General features: G+C 38.0%; 1 protein-coding gene across 8 annotated transcripts in view; it reads right to left on the bottom strand.

Annotated features, from left to right (window-relative positions):
- TMTC1 (transmembrane O-mannosyltransferase targeting cadherins 1) overlaps nt 1-12413 on the bottom strand; it is a 309327-nt gene that overhangs the window by 286246 nt on the left and 10668 nt on the right. For all 8 annotated transcript variants that reach the window (XM_035255934.3, XM_078339007.1, XM_078339008.1 and 5 more), the window contains exon 2: nt 5800-5977. In XM_035255934.3, coding sequence (XP_035111825.3) covers nt 5800-5955 — 156 coding nt within the window. In that variant the 5' untranslated portion in view covers nt 5956-5977. The remainder of the gene's footprint in view (nt 1-5799; nt 5978-12413) is intronic.

Genomic DNA, 12413 nt, shown 5'->3' with positions numbered 1-12413 from the left:
GAACGAAGACACAACATGCCAGAACCTCTGGGACACATTTAAAGCAGTCTCTAGAGGAAAGTATATAGCAATAAGTGCCCATATGAGGAGAATGGAGAGATCCAAAATTGACACCCTATCATCAAAATTGAAAGAGCTAGAGGAGCAAGATCAAAAAAACTGAAAACCCAGCAGAAGACAAGAAATAACTAAGATCAGAGCTGAACTGAAGGAGATTGAGACACGAAAAACCCTTCAAAAAATCAATAAAGCCAAGAGCTGGTTTTTTGAAAAGATCAACAAAATAGACAGACCACTAGCCAGATTGATTAAAAATAAAAGAGAGAACAACCAAATAGATGCAATAAAAAATGATAAAGGGGAAATCACCACAGATTCCACAGAAATTCAAACCATCATCAGAGAATATTACAAACAACTCAATGCACATAAACTAGTAAACATGGAAGAAATGGATAAATTCCTGGACTCCTGCATCCTCCCAAGCCTAAACCAGGAGGAAGCTGAAACTATGAATAGACCAATAACAAGGTCAGAAGTCGAGGCAGCAATTAAGAGCCTACCACGCAAAAAAAGCCCAGGTCCAGACGGGTTCACAGCCGAATTCTACCAGACACACAAAGAGGAGCTGGTACCATTCCTTCTAAAACTATTTCAAACAATCCAAAAAGAGGGAATACTTCCCAAATCATTTTACGAGACCAACATCATTCTGATACCAAAACCTGGCAGAGACCCAACAAGAAAAGAAAACTTCAGGCCAATATCCATGATGAACATAGATGCAAAAATCTTCAATAAAATATTGGCAAGCCGAATGCAACAGCAAATCAAAAAACTTATTCACCATGATCAAGTAGGATTCATCCCGGGGATGCAAGGCTGGTTCAACATACGCAAGTCTATAAACATAATTCACCACATAAACAGAACCAAAAACAAAAACCACATGATTATCTCAATTGACGCAGAGAAGGCATTTGACAAAATTCAACAGCCCTTTATGCTAAAAACCCTCAATAAACTCTGTATCGATTTAACATATCTCAATGTAACAAAAGCTATTTATGACAAACCAACAGCCAATATCATACTGAATGGGCAAAAACTGGAAGCATTCCCTTTGAAATCTGGCACTAGACAAGGATGCCCTCTTTCACCACTCCTATTCAATATAGTACTGGAAGTTCTAGCCAGAGCAATCAGGCAAGAAAAAGAAATAAAGGGTATTCAAATTGGAAAGGAGGAAGCCAAATTGTCTCTATTTGCAGACGACATGATAGTATACCTAGAAGACCCCATCACCTCAGCCCAAAAACTCCTGAAACTGATAAGCAACTTCAGCAAAGTCTCAGGATATAAAATCAATGTGCAAAAATCACAAGCATTCGTCTACACCAATAACAGACTTAAAGAAAGCCAAATCCAGAACAAACTGCCATTCACAATTGCTACAAAAAGAATAAAATACCTTGGAATACAACTCACAAGGAACGTAAGGGACCTCTTCAAGGAGAACTACAAACCACTGCTCAACGAAATCAGAGAGGACACAAACAGATGGAGAAACATTCCATGTTCATGGTTAGGAAGAATTAACATCGTGAAAATGGCTATACTGCCCAAAGTAATTTACAGAATCAATGCTATCCCCATCAAGCTACCATTGGCTTTCTTCACAGAACTGGAAAAAACCACCATGAACTTCATATGGAACCAAAAGAGAGCCCGCATAGCCAAGTCAATTCTAAGCAAAAAGAACAAAACGGGGGGCATCACACTACCGGATTTCAAACTATACTACAAGGTTACAGTAATCAAAACAGCATGGTACTGGTACCAAAACAGAGATATAGACCAATGGAACAAAACAGAGGCACCGGAGGCAACACAACATATCTACAACTATACAATCTTTGATAAACCTGACAAAAACAAGCAATGGGGAAAGGATTCCCTGTTTAACAAATGGTGTTGGGAAAACAGGCTAGCCATGTGCAGAAAGCAGAAACTGGACTCCTTCCTGACACCTTACACTAAAATTAACTCCAGATGGATTAAAGACTTAAACATAAGACCTGGCACCATAAAAACCCTAGAAGGAAATCTAGGCAAAACTATCCAGGACATAGGAGTAGGCAAGGACTTCATGAACAAAACACCAAAAGCATTGGCAACAAAAGCCAAAATAGACAAATGGGACCTAATGAAACTCCACAACTTCTGCACGGCAAAAGAAACAGTCACTAGAGTGGATCGGCAACCAACAGAATGGGAAAAAATTTTTGCAGTTTACCCATCTGACAAAGGGCTGATATCCAGAATTTACAAAGAACTCAAACGAATTTACAGGAAAAAAACAAACAAGCCCATTCAAAAGTGGGCAAAGGATATGAACAGACACTTTATGAAAGAAGACATATATGAGGCCAACAATCATATGAAAAAATGCTCATCGTCACTGGTCATCAGAGAGATGCAAATCAAAACCACATTGAGATACCATCTCACGCCAGTTAGAATGGTGATCATTAAAAAAATCTGGAGACAACAGATGCTGGAGAGGATGTGGAGAAAAAGGAACACTTTTACACTGTTGGTGGGAGTGTAAATTAGTTCAACCATTGTGGAAGACAGTGTGGCGATTCCTCAAGGCCTTAGAAATAGAAATTCCATTTGACCCAGCAATCCCATTACTGGGTATATATCCAAAAGACTATAAATCGTTCTACTATAAGGACACATGTACACGAATGTTCATTGCAGCACTGTTTACAATAGCGAAGACCTGGAATCAACCCAAATGCCCATTGATAATAGACTGGATTGGAAAAATGTGGCACATATACACCATGGAATATTATGCAGCAATCAGAAATGATGAGTTTGTGTCGTTTGTAGGGACATGGATGAATCTGGAGAACGTCATCCTCAGCAAACTGACACAAGAACAGAAAATGAAACACCGCATATTCTCACTCATAGGCGGGTGATGAAAAATGAGAACACATGGACACAGAAAGGGGAGTACTAAACAATGGGATCTATTGGGGGGAAAAGGGGAAGCCCAGTGGGAGAGGGAGGTGGGGAGGGATAGCCTGGGGAGAAATGCCAAATGTGGGTGAAGGGGAGAAGGAAAGAAAAGCACACTGCCATGTTTGTTCCTACGCAACTGTCTTGCATGCTCTGTTCATGTACCCCAAAACCTAAAATCCAATAAAAAATTTAAAAAATAAAATAAAATGAGGCCATAATGTTCCTGTTTTAAATCTACAAAGTGGAATTTGAACACTATAGCAACTTGAAGCTCATCATCTTCCATTTACCCAAACATGAATAGACTCTTCTTTAATTGGTAGATACTTCATACCCTTTCTCCTTGAACTCACACTCATTGTACTTCCCCCTCACCATTTTTGTGAATTACATAGTTATGCTTTGAGTTATGCTTAAGAATATTGCATTTATCATCCTTCTCCCTATATTAAACATATACACAATTAAATTTATATTTTAAATTTTTTGACCATAAGCTTCTCAGTGTTGGATTACTACTCTAATTATTAATTCACAGGTGTTTGATATATCATAAATAAAGCAGAAAGTGATAAATAATAAATTTAAAAATTACCTCTTAATAATCTAGGTATAGCGGATTTCTTTTCAATAAGTTCAGTTGTCTGTGGCTGAATCTTACCTTTTATTAGACTCTGATAGCCAGCAGCATACTAACTATTCCTAGCTTTCATCTTCATAGGCTGCTCACATAAATAAGTGAAAATGGAAGTAGACCTGTTATAGCAATGAATTTATTCTTTGAACTCCAAATTATAGGCAAATATCACATAATGATCTATCACCTTACATAATTTTTAATGATCTACCAGCTGACAATGCAATCAAGTTCTCCTTTAATTTGATCGAAAGCAAAGAATTTAAACATAGCCATAATTTGAGTCACCTGTCATTACAGTCATTTACTGTCATGATTTCTTTTAAGTACAGCAGATAGGCTTTACTGAGACTCAACAAAGAATATTACTTATGCCTCAGACTCATCCACTTAAAGGCACCTTGTTCAGTCAAAAATACAAAGAGTTGGAAAAATGACCTTCAACCATGCAATTTTTTTATAATGTGATCTTGCTTTATCACCCCATCAAAATATATTTTTGTCAAAACTTTGAGCTTACAGATTTAGAATTTTGTTGGTGGAAATTGCCCATCATATAGTCTAAATGGCAAACTAGTTCTCATCATCAAACCAACTACTCAAATCAGACTTTTTGTGTCCATTCAAATACACATATTATCATGCATCCCCATGACAACTATGTCACTTCTGAATTCAGAACACTAACACAGGCCACCCTACCTTACTTCTAAGGCCATGTGGTATTCTTCGTAGAGATATGAGTTGGGAAAGATGTAAAGCCCTACTTTGGGTTTGTGATCACTTAATTGGAGGATGCCTCAGAGGTTTGTACACCTGGGGCATAGTAAGATGCTGGTGTATGCAAGGTATTCCTTAACTTTGTTAAAATGAGCAGAGGGCAAGTGAGAAAGGGTAAAGGGAACCACCATGACATTTTTACTGCAGGTGTATTCTCAGGCAGATCAGCATAAGGGACGTGTCCAGAGAGATACAAGCTAAGGCTCTGGAAAAGTCTTATAAAACTGTGGTGCCCATGGACCTCTCATCAAGTCTTCATCTACCCATAAGCACATAAAACAAACAGCTGTGTTTACTGAGATGGGAAACAAAGTAGCTTAAAAATGCCGTCTGATTCAAGAAATGATTAAATAGATATTTTAAAGAGCACCATAGTTTCAAACTATCAATACTGTTTTTTTTTTTTTTTTTTTTTTTTTTGAGATGGAGTCTTATTCTGTTGCCTAGGTTGGAGTGCAATGGTGCGATCTTGGCTTACTGCAACCTCCACCCCCCAGGTTCAAGAGATTTTCCTGCCTCAGCCTTCCAAGTAGCTGGAATTACAGGCACCCACCACCATGCCCAGCTACGTTTTTTTCTATTTTTAGTAGAGATGGGGTTTCCCATGTTGGCCAGGCTGGTCTTGAACTTCTGACCTCAAGTAATCTGCCCCCTTCAGCCTCCCAAAGTGCTGAGATTACAGGCATGAGTCACCATACCCAGCCAATACTTTTAAATACATTTTTCATCACTCATACAATAACTACCCTTCCTATTAAGTAACTTGGGAAACAATATATAAGGCTCCTAAGTCTGTCTTTCTAACTTGAAGAATGTCAGTCTAACTTTTTATAGTCCTCTTCCAGCACTTACAGTTCTGCATAATAAACATTATAAATATAAAGCAGAGTGAGAAAAGGTAAAATATAAATGTGGAGAAGGAACAATGACTCAGCAGGCTAAGTGCCTCAAAATGGCCCTTGCTGCTTAAAACACATTAGGACTTAAATTTTCTGCAAATACAAAACTGAACCAACTGTGGCCATTCATTACTACCTGTAATAATAACAGCAGTTATTTAGAAAAGCAGCTAAATCCAGGCGGTGCAATAAAACCAATTTGAACACTCAAAAGGAAATTATGTCAAACAAAATAATTTATATATAAATATAAGCACTTGAGTAGCGTGACTCACATGGTTTTAAAAGGGAAAAAAGATCAACTTAGCTTACATGTATATATATACATACACACATATCTATATATACACACCTATATACATGTATATATATGTGTGTGTATACATGTATACATACACACACATATATACATATTCTTTTATTTCATTAAGATCCAATTACACTTACCGCCTCAGTATGAATAGGATGCACAGCAAAAAGCAATGCCGTTACAAAAGCAAGTCCACGATTCTTGAAGACAGTTTTATCACAGGTGTACATCAGCACAAGAGTCACTAAGCAGTGTAAAATTATATTTACTGCATGAAAGTAGAATGGGTTCATACCAGTCAAAAATATGTTTAGCCTGTAAAAAAGAAAAGAAAAAAACTGCATTTACAAACTCAACATAAGCACAAGGAAAGCAGAGGGAATCCATCATTTAAAAAGATAAGCTATTGGATTAATGATTTTTAAATGGTTCCCAACATTGGGTTAATTTTTATCTTCGGGTATGTATCACATTTTTCCTGTTTCAGAATTGTCCCATGTGCAGAAATCCATGCATATAAAACACAATATTACTTCAGGGAACTTTGGTCTCACTGAGAAGGGAGGCAAACAGGTGCTGAGCCTGTTTGTCCCTCACTCTGTGGCTAATGCAAATACACTCTCTTAATATTCTTGCTTTCATTGCTGGCTCTTCCTAAGCAACTGAGTGTTGAAAGTCCAAAGGGCCGTGGGCCAGAGTCACAGACACTGGAGATGAACAGAAACCATGAAACTATGATTGTGGTCACAGTTGGGACAAATGTTCTCTCACCCATGGTGCCACCAGAAACCAGGTTTCCAGATTATGCATCTGGAAGCTTCATCTAATTACCACCCCACAAAGGAAGCTTTAGGGAACTTACATTCTATTACCAGCTGCAGCTGAAATGAAAATATGAGCAAAAGCATCATATTCCAGAATGTGTATGAAATGATTTTAACAAAAATTCCCACAGATCTCAGGACCTAATTTCTAAGACCATTGCAAAGAAACTGAAAGAGAACAGCAAAGGGAAGGAAAAACAATTGTTCGACATGGTAAAAAAAATACTCTCATGAGACAGAAAAGCAGAATAGAGAGACTTCTGAAGCTTGCCTTAAATTTAATTAAAGGACATAATGCACCCAATTGAGTCTGTGGGGTTACAGAAAAAATACACTTGCGCAAGGTATGGTTCTTTTCAGGGAGTATCAATACCCTAAGTGGTCCCGACTATAGTTGTCTGTACTCTAGTCCATTTTACCAAAACAGCAATCCCAGGTCTTCAATTCTCAGGCCTTTGGTCTGCTTCTCTTATAGAAACAGCTCCTCTTTGCCAAAACAACTAAGAATGAAAAAGTCATCTTTAGAGATGACATATGCATATTCTAAATAATTGACGTAATTTGTGCACAGCTTTAATCTACAGAATTTTAAACATCTCAAGCTTTATTTGGACATATGAATGCAAATGTCATACTTACTAATAAACTCCACTTTCACTCCCACTGAAGTAATCAGAGTCTTAACTAAGCCTAGAAAAATGAATTGTTGTATTGGATCCAACTCCAGGGCTCTGATGCAAGATTTGTCCCAGCTGTATGTTGGCAGACCCATGAGACTGCACACACTGCAGCATCCTCAATACAGGAACCTAGTGGGAAATTACCCATCCAGAGGGAAAAAGGAATAAGCAGTGGACTAGAGAACTCACAGGTCCAACTAAAGCAGGGAGACCAGCATGACATTCCTGTGTAGGAACACACGCAAGGCAGCAGGGCTGTTTGAAATCAGAAAGCTTGGGATGGGAGAATTGTTAAGGAAAGGCAAGACCAAGTGCCAGTCCTTGGAGTACTCGGATACAGTTCCTTAGGAGCCCACCCCTCTGAGGCTGATTTGACACTGTTTTCCACTTCATCAGGCTGAGCTTTCCATACCAACTAAGCCATTCGTTTAAAATTCATTCACACCAGTGACGATGATGAGAGAAAACAGGCAATCTCACATCCAACTGGTAGATGTCCAAATTGGAAGGTCTTTTGGTTGGTAACATGCATCAGACGCTTCAAAAGGTTTATACTTTTGACTGACGATTCCACTTCCAGGAATTTTCCATAAGGAAGTAACCAGAAAAGTTTGTATAAAATACAAAATATATAAAAAATATATATACAAGCATATATATAAATACATATATATGTACATATAATATATATATAAATATATATTCTCCATATAATATATATATAAATATATATTTTCCATGTAAAAGATGGAGAATAAATGTACAAGAATGCATCTCACAGTGTAAATTGTAAAAATGGCAATAGTGAGAAAGGCAAGACATCTAACAAACCAAACCCTTGATAAATTTGACTATTCTCAAGCATCCTAAAATTTAGATGATAAATTTGGATTAAAAATAATAGCACCGTTTCTTAGAAGAGGACAAAAGGCTTATTATTGCAAAGTATTTATTATTCAACCATTTGAAATCTAAACAGCATTATTAAGGATGGCATTGTTAGTATATTACCATACTCTTATCAGGTATTTATCATATATCCCTTTCTCCTTCCAAAAAATGTATAAAGGGCTGGGCGCAGTGGCTCATGCCTGTAATCCCAGAACTTTGGGAAGCCGCGGTGTGTGGATCACCTGAGGTCGGGAGTTCGAGACCAGCCTGACCAACATGGAGAAACCCCGTCTCTACTAAAACATACAAAATTATCCAGGCATGGTGGTGCACACCTGTAATCCCAGCTGCTCAGGAGGCTGAGGTAGGAGAATCACTTGAATCTGAGAGGCGGAGGTTGTGGCGAGCCGAGAGTGCACTACTGCACTCCAGCCTAGGCAACAAGAGTGAAATTCTGTCTCAAAAAACAGACAAACAACTACAAAAAAACAGCACAAAATGGTAGGCATGAGTCACCTTCATGGTTCATATGCATCATATCTGAAAATATCCAGGCACTATCCACATTATTATTTCTTGAACTTAGTCAAGGCTTAGTCAAGATTGTAAAAAAATACTTTTGTGAGACAGAAATGCCAAACAGAGAGACTTCTGAAGGTTGCCTTAAATTTAATAACAGGACATAATGCACCCAATTGCATCTGTGGGGTTACAGAAAAAACACACTTGTAGAAGGTATGGCTCATGCATCAGAAGCTTTAAAAGGTACACACCAGAATGCCTGATGTTTGAAGTAAATTCAGTTAGATGCCAAAATATAAAATAAATTGCTGAATGAGGAGCCCCTGCAGTAGACATAATGGTGTGAAAGTCCCTTACCTGGAACCTAACATTGGTGAATCTAAGCCTTATGAAATCAACCTGAATCTGCAGTTAGGAGTATTTTTTAAATATCTAAAAAGATGGAGAGTGAATTCTCCAAATTATAGACAAGTGAGCTTGAGACAAAATGCTAACAAAAGGTTCTAGCATATCCTACATGTTGTGATCATGAAGAAAAGAATCTGATTCTGAGAGACAATATGGGTTCACAAAAAGGGGGTTCACTGATTAACCTCATAATTTAATAGAAAATGGGATGTGATAGCTGCATTGCATCTTTATTTTAACAAAGGCATTTATCAAAATCTCCCTGCAAACAAGATAGCCTAAGACAGATTTGCAGCAACACCAAGAACAGTGAATAATCAATCAATGTCTCCTTGGACTGAAATCTTCAGTGTATGTCACAGGGTTCTGATATTACCTCTGTTCTGTCATAAATATATATATAATATATATATATATATATATATATATATTTTTTTTTTTTTTTTTTTTCCTTGAGACAGTGTCTCGCTCTGCTTTCAGGCTGGAGTGCAATGATGCAATCTCAGCTCACTGCAACCTCTGCCTCCCAGGTTCAAGTGATTTTCCTGCCTCAGCCTCCTGAGTAGCTAGGACTACAGGCACCCACCACCACACCAGGCTATTTTTTGTATTTTTAGTAGAGACAGGGCTTCATCATACTGGCCAGGATGGTCTCAATCTCTTGACCTTGTAATCCGCAGGTCTTGGCCTCCCAAAGTGCTTGGATTACAGACATGAGCCACTGCACCTGGCCTTTATCCAATATTTTTATCAAAGGTTTAATAAAACTATACAGTATATTCTTATCAAGATTATAACATGTCTTTATCTGGGAAGGAGAGTTAACATACTGGAAGACTAGCTGACATTCACAAAGAGTTTAAATGGCTGAAATTGTTAGCTAATTCTAACAGGATTAGACAGAATAGTGGTAAGAGTAAATACTCACATGGGGATATACAAGAGAACAAAATACTTGCAGTCTAGATTAAAACATAGATGATGTCCTGAAGCTTTTATTTGCCTTCAACCCAAACAGTTAATGTGTCTTGGTTATCAAAACAGACCAGACAGACAGGGAACTGCACAAGTCAAACAATTTTTATTTCAATTTACACAATCAGATATTTATTAAACATGTACTACATGTCAGATATGATTCAAGGTCCAGAGATACCAAGAGAAGTAAGATGTGGCATTTGTTTCCAAAGAATTAACAGCGTAGTAGGAGCAGGCAAGGTAATTAAACAGCTAATTAAATGTTAAAGAATTCTGGCAATGGAGAAACCTACCAGGTGCAGAGATAGGGAAGAGGGAGGTATTCTACCTGAGGATGGGAGAGGCAAGATAGGTGGTATCCAATGTGGGGGAGCAGACCCTCAGAGTGTTTTTAAACACAGAGTACCTTCCCAGAAGAACTTCAGGATGCTAAGTGGAGAGGTAAGACCCTCAGAAATGATGTCTCTTGAATGTAGGTTTGAGGAAATGGATGATGCTCACTCTAGAGAAAGATGACAGAAATGATGCCAAGTTCTCCAGGGGAAAAGATCTTTGGCATATATATGGCTATTTCCACAGTGTTTAGCACAATGCCTCATTCATTATTATCATGCAATAAGCATTTGGATGAATGAATACACATGAATGAATGAATGAATGAAAGTAATACTAAAGAAATGCACTTACTCTAAGTTGCTCCCTAGGGAAAAACCACAAGTCAATAAAGATGTTGCAAACTGGCTTCCCAAAGGCTAAGTTTAGCCTGCAGGTTGTTCTGTTTCACTTTCATACTTTTTTTTTATTTACCAGCATTTTAAAAACAGGTGGCTTCACATAAAAATTTCTACCTTCAGCCGGGCACTGTGGCTCATGCCTGCAATCCCAGCACTTTGGGAGGCCAAGGCAGGTGGATCACAAGGTCAGGAGTTTGAGACCAGCCTGACCAACATGGTGAAACCCCATCTCTACTAAAAATACAAAAATTAGCTTGGCATGGTGGCATGTGCCTGTAATCTCAGCTACTCGAAAGTCTGAGGCAAGAGAATTGCTTGAATTCAGGAGGCGGAGGTTACAGTGAGCCGATATCATGCCACTGCACTCCAGCCTGGGCAATAGAGTGGCACTCTGTCTCAAAAAAAAAGAAAGAAAAGAAAAATCCAGCTTCTCTTGAAATATTAGAGGACCTGACAACTCTGGGCCTACATGGCTAAATGGAAGTATCTGTGTGCCCATCTCAAGAGGACAAGGGCTCACAAACTGCCATAGTCTCTACTAATTCCTATCATACTCCTAACCTGAAAGCATTCATTTATCATTATGCACACAATATTTTTTTGGTACAGTCAAGAGGAAAGTGAAAGATTTCTTGAGCCTACATGACTACCACACATGGGCAATAAAACAGTCAAAATGACTGCTTGAAGAAAAATGGAACAAAGCATATTTCTGGAAGGGGAGAATATTCCCATGTGCCTAAAATGGAAAGTATTACAACATAACCTCACATCCACCTCACTTCCCTCAATTACTCTAAGATTAGCCTGACCCTTTTAGCATTTAAATTTTCAACTTTTAATATGCAAAGCACTGAGAGGCAGGCTTCAGCTCCAAATAGGAAGTAACACTGAAGCTAGTACACATTTAAACACTTAAAATTACATCAGGTACTTGGATAACTAGAAATGTCCACACAGAAGAAAAATGACAACCCACATGAAATACCATCTAAAAAGAACAATCTCAGGTTCCATATCACCCTGAATGTACCCTTATGAAAGAACTTAACCAAGTTTTTAAAAAAGTCATTAACTATATTCCTCAAATGTTTTGAGTATTTTTTCATACACTATAGGAAACTAATTTTCTTTTTGTCATTGTATCCATCTCACTCAGCACACAAAAGATTCTAAATAAAAATTGACTGAACTTACATTAAGTTGACATGGGATCATCTTTCCCTTTTGACTCTAAGAATCTCTCATTTTACTTGATGTAGCCTTCATTCTTCATTTAAAACCAGGCCAAGCAGTAGGAAATAAAATAGTTTTTTTCTGAAATAATCTTAATAGCCATCTCTCACTAACTGAAAACCTTCCGGAGTTTGGCAAATATGAACCCAAATTGCCCCTTCTCCATCTGAACTCTCTCTGCTTTCCTGTAAAACTGTCTAGAAAGGTAGGGCCATGAGTTCTCAGCCATCTGATAAGCTGGTTTGCAGCACTGCCATATCCCTTCCCAGGAAAGGGCACAGGATCACACAATCTGGCACCAAAGGGGGTTGTGGGGTGGAAAGAAAGGGAGAAGAAAGACCCATTGACTGTCCTCTGCCTCCTCACTCCCACAACATGGAGCTTAAAATAAAGTCCATCACTCTCTTTTAAGTTTCTTCTTTGACAATAGCTCTGGTTTAAGAAAAAAAAAAAGTAACAGTCTATATTTGTGAAATAG

This window comes from Callithrix jacchus, chromosome 9 (genome assembly GCF_049354715.1).
Source record: "Callithrix jacchus isolate 240 chromosome 9, calJac240_pri, whole genome shotgun sequence".
Lineage (NCBI taxonomy): Eukaryota > Metazoa > Chordata > Mammalia > Primates > Cebidae > Callithrix > Callithrix jacchus.
Note: the sequence above shows the minus strand (reverse complement) of the source record. Positions and strands in the feature narration are given on the sequence as shown.